The 15,511-nt window shown below is 41.9% G+C and overlaps 1 protein-coding gene across 2 annotated transcripts in view; it reads right to left on the minus strand.

Annotated features, from left to right (window-relative positions):
* Window positions 1-494: 494 nt before the first annotated feature.
* Window positions 495-15,511, minus strand: part of RET (ret proto-oncogene) — a 324,186-nt gene continuing 309,169 nt past the window's right edge. For both annotated transcript variants that reach the window (XM_029609477.1, XM_029609476.1), the window contains 2 exons: window positions 3,670-3,817; window positions 495-2,225 (listed from right to left, as the gene is read on the minus strand). In XM_029609477.1, the coding sequence (XP_029465337.1) occupies window positions 2,068-2,225; window positions 3,670-3,817 (306 nt within the window). In that variant the 3' untranslated portion in view covers window positions 495-2,067. The remainder of the gene's footprint in view (window positions 2,226-3,669; window positions 3,818-15,511) is intronic.

Raw genomic sequence — 15,511 nt, forward strand, 5'->3', positions numbered from 1 at the left:
ATTTTTCATACCACCTTTTTCTCCCACATACTTTGCGAAAAAACATATGCAAAATTGGACTCAAGCTGAAGAATCGTACAAATCAGTTCCTTACCTATGTTGCAAAATTATTATATGCATGTTAAAATGTGCAAACCCCCTCTTCTTGAGAAATTTAACTAAACCTCAAGAACGTGTAGTTAAGTTTCTTTGAATTGAAGACCATGATTTAGTGCAACCGTTAAGGCAAGAAATTCACTGCAAAAATAATTTTCATATTCTATACATGACCCAGTGACACGAGAAAAATCTCTCACTTTGCCAAGCATTCCCATGGAGACATCCGCGGGTTAGTACATTAGCCCCATAGTATATAATGACAAAGGAACTGAGGTACTGATGCTGTTATACTTTTTATTAGGTTTATACATTGCCTGAAGCAGTGGACAGGCGATTAAAAAATGGAAATAAATGTAATCTGTATTCTGGTTTTGTTTTCTTATCTTGAAAAGGATATACCATGTGACCACCATTGGCAAATCATTCTACCTCGTTTATGCATAGAGCCCAGAAGCCATTCATTACAAATGTTTCTTGAACTTAACTTTTTATTTATGAAATTACAATTCTTTAATTGTACACATTGTGCTGACACAGATAAAGGCCTGAGAAGACTCAACCAGGACTAAAGAAACAATACTTTGCTGGGATGATAATGCACTATGGAAATAATTCAGAATTGCAATACAACTCATTCAGAGGGAAATGTGGAGGCAGAGTATGCTATGACACTTTTTAGCAAACAACAATGCAAATACAAGCGAAAGATGCAAAGATAGTAACATACTTATTTAACACCAGCTATAAGCTCTATAAGAGTTATATCATCATTCCCTATAATGCCGTATCAAAGTTGCAACATTTCAATTTCATTGCCAGCTTTTCTGCTTTCAAAACAGATAAAAATATCAATTATTTTAGACAAAGATAATTGAGTGAAAGGGTGGTCTTAGCTACAATTTGCAGGATCAGTGGTGGTTTACTTGATACAGTTTCACTTCCCTGGTTTCACAGTGACTGGATATCATATTATGACTTGTTTTACAGGGTATTACAGAGCTGTTGTCATTATGACTCTATTGGCTTTAAATTTAAAGAAAAATAGTATATACAGTCCACATTTACATTCAGAAGGAACTCAGATTATACAGGTGATACTACTGTGAAAGTAGAAGTGATGAAACATACAACATAAGCTGAGTCAATGAAGAACGAGAACTCAACCTTCATTAAGACACATGTAGAATTTTTGGTACGAAATTCATCCCCAGTGAGAATAAGTTAAAGCAGATTAAAAAATGGGTTAAAAACCCTCAAATGAAATAAAACAATTGCACAGAAAACAATAACTTAAATTTCAGTACTTCATATACTGGATCACAATTGCATTTTCTCTTTTCTTTTTTTTTTTTTTAATATAAATAAATACCCTACAAATGCTTTTCAAAACAATTAATTACTTTTTTTTACTGTCAAAATCTTGATGTTTCTCAGCAAATTCTTAATATTAATTATTTGTGCCAAGTTTTTAAAATGCACATTTCCTTACACTCCATGCTTGCGCTTCTGAATATTTTTGGGAACAGCAGCCCATGCAACCAGCAATGCCTCTATTACATTTTTCCTCTAAAAGCTCTAATCAATAGTGAAAAATTTCAGAGCACGACAGATATGGCTTTACTTATTTATTTAGCAAAAAAAAAAAAATAAAATGCTGTGCCAACTGTAGACGAGTTACTGAATAACTAAGCATAGAATAAATATATTCCTTTCTAGAATTAGAACCATCCCAGGTCTAGTTTGATACATTTTATAAAACAGGTAAAATTCCAATAAAGTTTTCAGTATATGTAAAAGCATTCTATAAACTTGACAAAACAAAGTATATATAAAAAAAATAATTTTGCCAATCTAGAAGTTAGTGTTGGTTTAACTCATTTTTAATGTATAAGATGAAAGCCAATGGACTTTCCAATATTTTTGTATCTTTCATCCCTTCACAAGTTCATTACCTTCTGCAAAGAAAATTTAACTATCAAACTTGTCCATAAATTTTGCCGCTGAGGGTGAAACCATCCAGTTAGCATATATACTATCATTTGCATATCTTGAAAAGACAGAGTTAGTGCCATCGAATCTTGTGAGCGGTACGGGGCTCTCTTCAGGCCAGTTCGGGTATGACATGCCTAAAAATGAAAACAGATAATTTTTTCTGCACTGAAGAACCAAAACTTCATGTGCAGACAGTAAGGCCCTTGGCAAAACTCCCTTACACATTTAACCATTCAAACTGTTGGCTTTTCTCTCACATCTATTTGTTGCATTTCAGAGCACAAAAGAAAATGGCTTATGCTGAAGGTAAGGACACCACCAAAATTGTGCCCTCTATAAAAATAACTCAACAGATTCCATTAATTTCTTTTGAGCTACCAATTACCCAAAGATCCTGTGTCCCATGGCAAGACAACGAGATGGTAAATAGCTAATAGAAAATCTTGTACATGAACGCCCAACTGAAATTAAACTTTTTTTTTTTTTAAATTACTGACGTAGCCATTGGATACCGCTCTTTTTCTCTTCCAAAACTCAAAAGAAGTATGCTGCCGCACCATTTTCAGGTGTCTGGAAAAGACGGTTTTGTTGACTAGTCATGGAATTTGTGAGAGATTAATGGAAAATCACTGGCCCCTTTTTAAAGATTTGCTATCCAAACAAGAAAGGAAAGTAGCCATCTATGAAATGAGAGAGATCCTGGACCTTATACAATAATTAACTGGAGGCAAAAGTAGGAGTTTTGGCAAGAACCATGTTTACTGTCCATCTCACCACCACAATACGAACAAATATGCTTTTTTGATCAAACATTTGCTACAGCTTCCAAGCAGATTACTACTGACATTTTCTTGAGATCACGTAACTGAAAGGATGTGAAAACAGTGGGAATAACGTCGCTTCATTGTAGCCAAGTGTGAGTCAATTCTTTCGCAGGCTCTACAGCTGCACTCACTCACTTTTTTCCTGGCTTCTGCGTATTGCAAGGTGTGCCGACCTTCATCTCACGTGAGAAGGTAGCCAGAGACAAATGCCTGTTCACCTTAAACGTCTGTTCAAGATCACGGCTTCAGCAATCCATCGGGATAATATAAAAATGACTCTTTTGTGGATCAAGCAAACAAAAGCAGTGCTTAAAAAAAACATATGGACGTCTGTTATTGAAATTGTGGGTGTGTAAAATACATATGGGAAGTCTCTTCCAAATACTTCCCTGAGCTTTTTTCATTTTTAATATATATTTATGTATGTGTGTGTCTGTATCCAGGATTACATTTTAGATATATACATATATATCTATAAAGATATACAAATATATATATGTATGTATATCTAAATAGTTTGTAATCTTATTTTCACATCCTTTTTTTTTTTTTTTAATTACAGCTGCAAAATGCCCACAGTAAGAACCTGATGCAATGTTTGACAGTTACAAACAAAGAGAGTTTCCAAGCAATCTTTGATTGGTTTCATTCAGACAGAAAACACTCTTAAGGGTTACAGAGTGTGAGGACAGTGCAGAAGAAAATCATTTTTTTTTCAGTTGCTAGAATCTAGTAAATGCATGTGAAATTCTACCATAAAGTTTGTTTTCAATCCATGTGGAAGGGAGTGTTCGAGGGAGGGGAGCATTATTACAATCCACAAGAGGGGTCTCTTCTTCTGAGAGTCCATCGTCATAAAGTAATGAGTCCGAGGGGGTTGAAGCGGCAAGATCTAAATAATCCTATCAAACACATACAAAAAAAAAAAAAGACAGGTATTGGTTACAAAAGAAAACAAAAAAAAAAAATACAAAAGGGGCTCTGTATCAGTAAACACAACAAGAACTGAGATTTTCAAAGCAATTTCTGATTTCACTAAATTGAATAATCATTCTATTGAGGAGGACTGTTTAAATATATTACATTTTTCTCAAACGTTTATTGAGCCTCATGCTATGACACGATGATATTACGCAGTGACAAGCATAGGAAAATATAATAGTGACACATGAACTTACAGTTACAGGATGAGTATTGCATAACACACAGTGTTACCAACTTTTTCATACACCATGACTGGACCCTTGAGGATAAATTTGCATATATTTGTCCCCTGCTCCTGCCTCCTCTCTTCTCCCTTTTTTCCTTGTGCCTCGACCATCTCTTTCCACTCCCACTGCCCCTCTTCTCTCTCCCTCCTGTCTCCTGTGCCTTCCCTTGTCTCTTTCCCTGTCTCCTACAGGCCCTCTGCCCCAGTTCTCTCCCCTCATCTTCTGTGCCCTCCTGTCTTTTCATCCTTAGCCTCTGTGCTCCTACTCTCTCTTCCTCCAACCTCTCCTGTGCCCTATTGATTCTCTCCCTTCTCCATCCCCTGTGCCATCATCTTTGTCTCTGTTCCTCCAGCCCCCTGGGCTCTGTCTCTCTCTCCCTCCTTCATTCCCTGTTCCCCCTTTCTACCAATCCTTCCTTCCATGTGGCATCTCTGGCTCTGCCATCCAGCAGTTGCACCTCTGTCTCTATTCCTCCCCTCCAGCCTGTACCTCCCCCCTACATCTCCCTTCTTCATTCCCTGTATCCTCCTCTGTCTCTCTCTTTCTCTCCCCTTCCTTCCTTTCATGTGGCATCTCTGGCTCTCCCATCCATCCTGTGCACCTCCCTCTCTATTCCTCCCCTCCAGCCTGTACCTCTCCCCTATATCTCCCTTCTCCATTCCCTGTATCCTCTTATTTTTCTCTCCCACCCCGTCTTTTTTGCAACCTCTGTGCCTCTTTCTCTCCTCTGAGGCATTCCTGAGATGTGGAGGAAGTGCTGCTAGAGCAGCCGAGAGGAGGGAGAGATTGAGCTGTGTTCCCACCCCCACTCCCCACAGCTGCCAATCACAATAGAGAGAGGAGGCGGGGGTGGGGGGGGGGGAAGAGCTGCAGAGCAGCTGCTAAGGAGATTGTGGTCAGGTGAGGTCCCACCCCCACTCCCCACAGCAGCCAATCACAGCATAGAGAGAGGAGACAGGGCAGGGCTGCAGCTCCACTCTCAGGCTGCTTGTTCTGCCTTAGTACCCTCTCCCCTCTGTAAACAGGAAGTGGTGCAGAGCTGTAGGGGCAAGGAGCTGCCTGCCACAGGAGACAGATTTTTAGTGTTCGGTCAATACTGACCAGACACTGTATAGGTGAACAGAAAACTGGACTGTCCAGTTCAAAACCGGTCAGTTGGAAACCCAAATAATGTATTACTTCAGTTTCTGTCAAGCAGAAGAATGACATCCAACTGGACTTCTGAAAGTAACTCGCCGTGACTGCCATCATAAAATATCAGAAATTTAAGTTATTAAAAATCACTATTTATAATGTTATAGGAATATCTTTTAGGTACTCATATCCAATGAGTTTGCAGAAAAACACTATTCATTATAGCTTTTCAAAATATTTGTCAGATTTCTAGCTTATTTTTTTCCAAATGCAGATTCTTTGGGAACCATGGTGCTTGCAGATATACTAAACATAGAATCAAGTATGGTGACTTTTTGTCAAAATATAAGTTTGATCACTGGTGCAATTATGCAAAATGATGGCAAAGCTCAGGTGGAATCTTTTCAAATTCCTGTCAGGAGAGGTCTCTACTTAAGAAATTATATTATTGTTTTTACCTTTAAACCCAAAAGATGTGTCATACAAAAACACAATCATATTCCTAGGAGAAATATACATAAGCAGCAAACTGGCAAAACAAAAAAAAATATTATATATATATATATGCGTGTGTGTGTTCTACAACATATCATTCATTGTCTGTTTACAGTGAGCAAAGTCTAAATAGTGTATAATTAATGTATAACAGTGATAGTAGATGAAAAAGTTAAAAAATGCTTCTTTTTTTAGAATTATGCATCTTCCTATAATTCCCATTCAAGTTATAGCACCAGGACTTTAAGACTGGATACAAAAGATTGCAATGCACAAAATTCCATGTTGTCTGGTACTTTGCTTTGCTTTTATCAAGACTGAAGTAACATATTAACTATTTTGCCAGTACTATATCAAAGAATAATATTGCCATGCAGAGAGAGAGAGATGGAGAAGGAGAGAGAGAACCTCTATAGAAACCACTATGTAACTTTACTATTTATATGACTGTAAGAGGGGGCACTTTTGACTCGGTGTGAGGTAGATTTGGGGGGGGGGGGGGGGAGGGCACAGGTTTACATAGACAGTAGGAGGTGCAAAGTTGACATCAGTGAAGATTTTCTGCTGTTTGAATCAATGAAAGGTACAAGAGGAGAGGATTTGTACAATGCACTCTCTACCTAGCTTTACACAAGCTAGGTAGAGCGTGCATAGTGCTTTGTACAAATCGACTCCTCATGTATCTTTCATCGATTCAAAAAGCAGAAAATCTTCAGTGATGTCAACTTTGCTTTTGTACCTCCTACTGTGTATGTAAAACCGAACCCCCAAACCCCCAGAGCAAAGCAAAAATTAGCAAAGGAGCGACAAATGTATCGAACCTTGCAGAAATTACCTATTTGATGCGGAAGCAGGGAAATTAGCCTAGCCATGCCTACCCCCCCTTTTTGTTTTATTGCGAGCACTATTTCTGCTATAAATATAGCATTTTGATAAATAGATAAATATACTGCAGAATAGGAAGGACTACAGGGATCAGATATTTCAGAACACCAAGAACAATAAATGTAATTGTCATTGGAGAATCCTGAAATACAAAATAATTCAGTAAAAACTGATTATATAACAACTAAAAAATATTTAATATTGTACATTTGACTCTCTCTACTGTAAGACTAGGCCAGATGTATTAAACATTTTTCCTGTACACACAAAATGGAAAAAATGCTTTAGTTCTTACTGTTTTAAAACTTATATCGTTGGCCTCTTGTCTGTAGTCAAACACTTTATACCAATCTTCATGACAACTTAGATCATCTCAGTGAGGTCTGTTAGATGTCTCTTCATTCAAAAATGTTCGCCTCTTTGTAACACGAGAATCTGCCTTCTCGGTAGCAGCTCCTATTCTATGGATCACCTTCCCTGAGGAACTGCGTCTGTGTTTGTATCTTAAAACTTTTAGAGGTTTTCTCAAAACCTTCCTTTTCAAAAAGACTTATTATTGATTAATTTCTGGTCTGTTTTTTTCCCTTCACTGAATAAGGCTTGGTTGCAGGTCTTCTGTATTTTATCTGTTTGTTTATTATGTCTAGCATTTAATGTCTTTTGTACTAGGGAAGATTTTGTAACACATATTTTCTGGATGTTTTAGTTTGTATCCCACTTAGGCTTTGACTGTGTTAAGCGACTAATACATTTTAATAAATGTAAATGTATAAATATCATCCTTCCATGTAACAAACAAAGTACTAATATATTTGGTAGATAGTATCTCTGGATTGAAGGGGTTGAGCCCATAACATGCTTTCTATTCCTGTATTTCTATCCAACTTTTAAACAATGTGGGGTAGATTTTCTAAATCTACTCGCATGCGTACTTTTGTTCGCGCACCAGGCGCAAACAAAAGTATGCCAGATTTTATAAGATACGCGCATAGCCGCACGTATCTTATAAAATCCGGGGTCGGCGCACGCAAGGGGGTGCACATTTGTGCAACTTGCGCGCGCAGAGCCTTGCGCACGCTGCCCGTTCCCTCCAAGGCCGCTCCGAAATCGAAGCGGCCTCAGAGGGAACTTTTCTTCTACCCCACCGCATCTTCCCCTCCCTTCCCCTACCTAACCCACACCCCTCTCCCCCAGCCCTATCTAACCCTTCCCCCTACCTTTGTTGGCAAAGTTACGTTGGCCGGAGGCAGACATAACTTTGCGCGCGCCAGTGGGCTTCTGGGCGCCATCACCTGACCCGGGGGCTGGTTCGGAAGCCTCGACCACGCCCCTGGGCCGGCACCACGCCCCCAACATGACCCCCCCGGAATGCCCCGAAAATCGTGCCACCCACCCGGCATGCTCCCGACACATCCCCCTTTCGAAGCCCCGGGACTTACGCGCATCCCGGGGCTTGCGCGCGCCGCCGAGCCTATGCAAAATAGGCTCAGCACTCGCAGGGGGCTTTTAAAAGGGTTACTCGCATAACTTATGCGCGTAACCCTTTTAAAATCTGACCGTGTAGTTTTGGGGAGGATGGACAAAGGAAGAGGGGAGAAGGGAGAGGATTCTAGAGAGATAAGGGACAGGGAGTCCACGAAAGTCTACAGTAGGGGCTAACCATCCTAAACCTGTGCCTATTGTTTCCAGCTTACCATCTGCACCCCCTAGAAGAGGAAGAGCCTATGCAACTAGGCCGAAGCCATTTGACCTCTAAGGAGAGATGTTATCGCAAGCGCATGGGGTTGTGCATGTACTGTGGCCAATTGGGTCATGCAGTCCAAACCTGTCCCATTTGTCCAGGAAACTGATGGGCCTGGGATCTGCAGGAAGACTTCTCCTGGGCCTCACCTGTCCTACTCCTCCATTATCACTGCCCTGTGGAGGTCTCGAATTTCAGACTCTCGCCCTCATTGACTCCGGTGCTGGAGGTAATTTTATTCTGAAGCGCTTGGTTGAACATCTACAGATTCCTACCACACCAATAGCTAAGCCTCTGCCATTGTCATCTATCCATGGAGAACCACTTCCTGGAGAAGATTCACTGACCACCCAGGCCATTGGCCTGCGCACTGGAGCTCTACACTCTGAATCAATTTCTTTTCTAGTGTTAGAAAAAGCCATGCCTGTTGAATGTACTGGCCCTTCTGGAATCAGAGCCTACCTTCCTGCTTTACCATCTATCTACAAGCAGTACAATAAAGCCTCTATATCAATACTGTGGTTCCCCATGGGGCCCCTCCCCATGGGCAGAGTCATCTCCATTGCAACCAAGGCTCTACAATCACAACATTTGCACTAATACCTATGGAGAGAGAGAGAGGAGAGAGAGAGAGTGAAACTAGTCATAATGCCCTCACGCTAGATAGGTATTTATATCTCTATGGGAGGCCCACCTAGGAACTCAAGGTGAGGTTTAGGTATTAGTGTAGGGGTTAAGGGCCACTTTGACATTCAAAGTGAGACATACGAACAGAACAGTACTCTCATGTGAAGATTTGATGACGTTCAGAGTGAGGAAACTCACCCAAAGATGAGATTTGTGCAATGTTCTCTCAACCTAAACGCCTTTATATAGACAATGTGTGACTGTAAATGGAACTTACTCTGAAGAGAGAGCGGTGTTATGTGGAGTGCCGCAAGGATCTGTGTTGGGACCGGTCCTGTTCAATATCTTTGTGAGCGACATTGCGGACAGGATAGAAGGTAAGGTTTGTCTTTTTGTGGATGACACTAAGATCTGCAACAGAGTGGACACGCAGGAAGGAGTGGAGAGAATGAGACAGGATTTAAGGAAGCTGGAAGAGTGGTCAAAGATATGGCAGCTGAGATTCAATGCCAAGAAGTGCAGAGTCATGCATATGGAGTGTGGAAATCTGAAAGAACAGTATTCGATGGGGGGAGGGGGGGGAGGGCTGGTGTGCACGGAGCAGGAGAGAGACCTTGGGGTGATAGTGTCTAACGATCTGAAGTCGGCAAAACAATGTGACAAGGCAATAGCTAAAGCCAGAAGGTTGCTGGGCTGCATAGAGAGAGGAATATCGAGCAAAAAAATGGCAGTGATTATCCCCTTGTACAGGTCCTTGGTGAGGCCTCACCTAGAGTACTGTGCTCAGTTCTGGAGACCGTATCTCCGAAGGGACAGAGACAGGATGGAAATGGTCCAGAGAAGGGTGACCAAAAAGGTGGAGGGTCTTCACTGAATGACTTATGAGGAGAGATTGAAGAATCTAAATATGTACACCCTGGAGGAAAGGAGGTGATATGATACAGACTTTCAGATACTTGAAAGGTTTTAATGATCTAAAATGATCTGGAAAAAAATCAGCAGAACCAGGGTTCACGATTTGAAACTCCAGGGAGGAAGACTCAGAACCAATGTCAGGAAGTATTTCTTCACGGAGAGGGTGGTAGATACCTGGAACGCCCTTCCGGAGGAAGTGGTGAAGACCAAAACTGTGAAGGACTTCAAAGGGGCATGGGATAAATACTGTGGATCCATAAAGTCTAAAGGATGTGAATGAAGAGAAGAGGCATGGGGGTAGCTTGCGGGAATTACGGCTACTACCTGGAGATTAATACCCCTATTCAATAAACACACTGTCAATGCAACTCTAGCATTGCTCTATGCTTCAACGGCAAGAGGAAATGTGGAAAAAAAGGATTTGCATTCACAAAAAACCAGAGAGTAGCTTGCTTGTTGTGGCGGTTACTACCCCAAACCAAATAAGTCAGATACTTCACTTCAATGCATATCCAGCAGAGCTCTCTGCTTCAACGGCGGGGGGGGGGGGGGGGGGGGGGGAGAGGAAAAGAGGATTTATTTTCAGGCAACAACCAACAAGGAATGAATTACATTGTCTGGGCAAACAAATAATTATGGGAGTAGCTTGCTTGTTACAGCGGTTACTACCCTGAATCAATTAAGCCGGATACTTCACTGGGAATACATATCCAGCGCAACACACTGCTTCAATGGCAGGGGGAATAAAGAAAAGAGGAATTATAATCAGACAACTAACAAGAACTGAATGGCACAGGCTGGGTAAACAAATAAGCGTGGGAGTAACTTGCTTATTGCAGCAGTTGCTACCCCTGACCAATTGAGCTGGATGCTTCGTTTGGATGCAGCTCCAGCGCTGCTCTTTACATTGATGATGGGGGCCAAGAGTAACAGATAAATATGAGAAAAAAAAGTGTGAAAGCTTGCTGGGCAGACTGGATGGGCCGTTTGGTCTTCTTCTGCCGTCATTTCTATGTTTCTATATTAATGCATGTGAAAACGCCATATAGCGCTTTGATAAATGACCCCCTTAGGCGGATATATGCGAGATTCAGCTAAGTTAGCTGGATAATTCAACCTCTCCCCAGAATGCCCTGGAAAAGCCCCTTTTTTAAATCTGGCTAAATTATAGCCATATAAATAGTTATCTGGCCATAATTTAGCCAGATAAGTGAATGGATATGCCTAGTTTGCCATTTAGATGGCATAACGAGTTATCCATCTAAATGGTTTTTGAATATCTACCCCAACCTTTTTACCTCTCATTCTCTTCATATCCTTGCCTTAATGGAGACCTGGCTTTCTTCTGAGGACATTGCTTCAATAGCTGCTCTCTATCATGGTGATTTTCTCCTCCCACACACCTTGTCCAGTAGGCCGTGGTGATGGTGTTGGACTGCTGCTCACCCCTCCTGTAGATTTCAACCCATTCCCCCACCTTAGCCCCACTCTTTACCTTCCTTTGAAACCCATTCTATCTGCCTATTCACTCTACTATCTCTCCAGGTAGCTGTCATTTATTGACCCCCTCATAAATCTCCCTCTTCTTTTCTCACTGATTTTGATTCCTGGCTTTACTTAACTGAATGGCACAGGCTGGGTAAACAAATAAGCGTGGGAGTAACTTGCTTATTGCAGCAGTTGCTACCCCTGACCAATTGAGCTGGATGCTTCGTTTGGATGCAGCTCCAGCGCTGCTCTCTACATTGATGATGGGGGCCAAGAGTAACAGATAAATATGAGAAAAAAAAGTGTGAAAGCTTGCTGGGCAGACTGGATGGGCCGTTTGGTCTTCTTCTGCCGTCATTTCTATGTTTCTATATTAATGCATGTGAAAACGCCATATAGCGCTTTGATAAATGACCCCCTTAGGCGGATATATGCGAGATTCAGCTAAGTTAGCTGGATAATTCAACCTCTCCCCAGAATGCCCTGGAAAAGCCCCTTTTTTAAATCTGGCTAAATTATAGCCATATAAATAGTTATCTGGCCATAATTTAGCCAGATAAGTGAATGGATATGCCTAGTTTGCCATTTAGACGGCATAACGAGTTATCCGTCTAAATGGTTTTTGAATATCTACCCCGACCTTTTTACCTCTCATTCTCTTCATATCCTTGCCTTAATGGAGACCTGGCTTTCTTCTGAGGACATTGATTCAATAGCTGCTCTCTATCATGGTGATTTTCTCCTCCCACACACCTTGTCCAGTAGGCCGTGGTGATGGTGTTGGACTGCTGCTCACCCCTCCTGTAGATTTCAACCCATTCCCCCACCTTAGCCCCACTCTTTACCTTCCTTTGAAACCCATTCTATCTGCCTATTCACTCTACTATCTCTCCAGGTAGCTGTCATTTATTGACCCCCTCATAAATCTCCCTCTTCTTTTCTCACTGATTTTGATTCCTGGCTTTACTTCTTCATTGACCCATATTCCCCTTCCCTTATCCTTGGTGACTTTAACCTCCATGGTAGTGACCCCTCTAACTCTTATGCCTCAAAACTCCTTACTTTAACCTCTTCATTTGATATCCAACTTTGCTCTACCACCCCTACTCACCAGTATAATCATTGTCTTGATGTAGTCTTTGCTTCCATCTGCTTCTCCATCTCATTTCTTCAGATATCAGATCACCTGATCAATTTTACACTAAACCACTTTCCTCCATAGACTCATCAGTCACCACCTACACCTTTAGGAATCTCCAAACTGTTGACCCTTGTATCTTCTCCACTTCTGTTTCATTTCTCCTTTCCTCTACAACATTGTCTGAATCTGTTGAAGATGCAGTTTCTACTTACAACACTATACTCTCTTTAGCTTTAGACACTTTTGTGCCTCCTCTTACCTATCCTGTAAGGCACATTAAACCCAAACCTTGGCTTACACCTATAATTGTGCTCGCTCTGCCTAATGTCTCTGGTGAAAATTCCTTGCTCATGTAGACTTCATACATTTCAAATTCATGCTGACCACTTTCCATTCTGCTATTGCACTTGTCGAACAAGACTACTATGTCCATCTTTCTTGTATCCAATCCTTGCTGTCTCTTTGCCACACTCAATTCCTCCTCAAACTTTCCTCGCCTCCCTTCTGTTCATTCTCTGCCCAGACAATGGCTAAATACTTCCATGACAAAATTCACAAAATTAGTCGTGAGTTCAAAACCAGGTCACCTTTGCCTGCCTCTCCCCCAATTCTTTCCTCTACCATTTCCCTAGCCTCTGCCACTCTCTCCTCCTTTTCTGAAATCACAATGGAGGAAACAACTTGTCTTCTCTCTTCCTTCAAACTCACTACTTGCTCCTTGACCCCTGTCCCCACCCATTTCCTCAGCTCCATCTCCACCGAAGTCATCCCTTCCATCTGTCACATCCTCAAGTCTATCACACTCCACTGCTAATGTTCCTGCTGCCTTAAAATGTACTGTAATCATACCATTGCTGAAAAAACCCTTATTGAATCCTACCTGTCCTGCCAACTATTGTCCCATCTCCATTCTCCCTACAAACTCCTTGAACAAGCTAGCTGTTTATCACCACTGTCTTGACTTTCTTATATCTCAAGCCATTCTTGATCCACTCCAGTCAGGATTTTGCCCTCTACATTCAACTGAAACAACCCTTGCCAAAGTTTCCAATGACCTGCTTTTGGTTAGAGCTTTACTCTGTCCTTATCCTCTGTTGCGTTCATGGCTGCTATTCACCCTCTCTATCTATGAGGTGACTCCCTCCGGGCCTGATGGATGGCTTGCTGCCGCGGCGTCTCCATGCCACTTCTCCCCGGCGTTCCCAGGCTGGCTCGACGCTGCGGATCCGCCATGTTCCTGATGATGGAGGGCGTGCACATGCACGCTCCGAAGTATGTACCAGCAAGGGCGTAAACCTCAGGGGCGTTCCCCTGTATTGACGTCATCCGCTTCCAACATACAAGGTCTTCACTTTCACTAACAGAATGAGTTAGCAAGGATTGATTGTGGGGATTCATCTGGACCTGCTTCTCTCTACACAACTCTGCCTCCTCGGACTTACCAGGGGTACCCGCTCCTTGGGGGCCTCGCTCTCTTTTTTCTATTTCAGATTGCAGATAGGAACCGGTACTAGCTCCTCAAGGGCCCATGTTCCTAAATGTTCTGAAGATTCTCTACTGTCTAGAAGCTATCGCAGGTACAGAAATTTGTGAGTTACTATTTCAGATGGCATATAGGAACTGGTACTCGTTCCTCGAGGGCCCATGTTCCTGATTACACTGAAGATTCTTTACTGCCTGGAAGCTATTACAGATATAGACATTTGTGAGTTACTATTTCAGATTACAGATAGGAACTGGTACTCGCTCCTCGAGGGCCCATGTTCCTGAACACTCTGAAGATTCTCTACTGCCTGGAAGCTATTACAGATACAGACAATTGTGAGTTACCACCGCTCTCTCAGAGCTTTCCCTGGAACCAGATACTCGCTCCTCGAGGGCCTAACCCTTTCCAGCTACTGAGATTTCTCAAGACCTTATGTGAGTTATCATCTAAGTACTGGCTATGTATACTGCATACCCTGTCTATTCACTATCTACAGTCTCTTTACAGCTCAGCAACCCTGGGATCGCAGTTCCAGTATATGAGGGACTTCAGCCCTGCTGGGCATATCAGCTCACTACTGCCACCTCTGGTGGTTCTATTAACCTGTCTAATAAAAGAACTATCTGGGTCTGTCTCCATACTCAAGCCTAGCCGGTGGTTCCTCTCAAGATATCCTCCTGGGGACACTGTCATCTGCCATTGGCCCAAGGATTCACCTATTTACATTCCTGTCCAGCTGAGCACCCTCTCTAGCACTCCGCTGGTACAGATTGCCAACTCAGCAGTCTATATCATAACAGATTGCTAACTCCTCCCCTCTGGAGGAGTAGATCCTAACAGATTGCTACTCCCATCTGCTTGCTCCTCCCATCAGCATAGCAGATTATAACATCCTCCTTGACCTGCGTTGGAGTCATTTTTTGTTACTTTTGCTGAGCATGAATATAGAGGATAGGCCATATGGATTCAGAGTTTTCCCCCAGACACAGACTAATTTGAAGGCCACAGGCCAGCCTTTGAGTGAACTCCTATTTACTGTCTTGCACTGTGAAATGTTTATGAACAGGTAAGAGTCTGTTTATTTAGTTATTCCACTAGATATATGTTGAGAAAACTAGCAATTAAAGCCTGAGAGAGAATGAAGGCCACACAGCTGTTCCTGAAATTTGATAATAAATCAGAGGGCGGGAAGATCACAGCTTTCACAAACATTTTTAGTGTATAAGGAGAAATAGCAGAAAGAGAAAGGGGAGAGAGCTCTGGATGTGATGATATAGGCTGATCCTTTGGAAACATGTAAGTTTTTTTAATGTCTATGTAGCAATTGTTAGTATCTACCATTACTTCTTCTGTGTAATCTATTTGAGCCATATGAGGATAAAACAAATAAAATCAAACTCACTTTCCTAAATACCTGGAACCATGATGTACTGAATCAAAGTTTGTGTGTTGCTCTTTGTGTTGGGAATTAGC

The sequence above is a fragment of the Rhinatrema bivittatum genome, chromosome 7, assembly GCF_901001135.1.
Source record: "Rhinatrema bivittatum chromosome 7, aRhiBiv1.1, whole genome shotgun sequence".
Taxonomy (NCBI): domain Eukaryota; kingdom Metazoa; phylum Chordata; class Amphibia; order Gymnophiona; family Rhinatrematidae; genus Rhinatrema; species Rhinatrema bivittatum.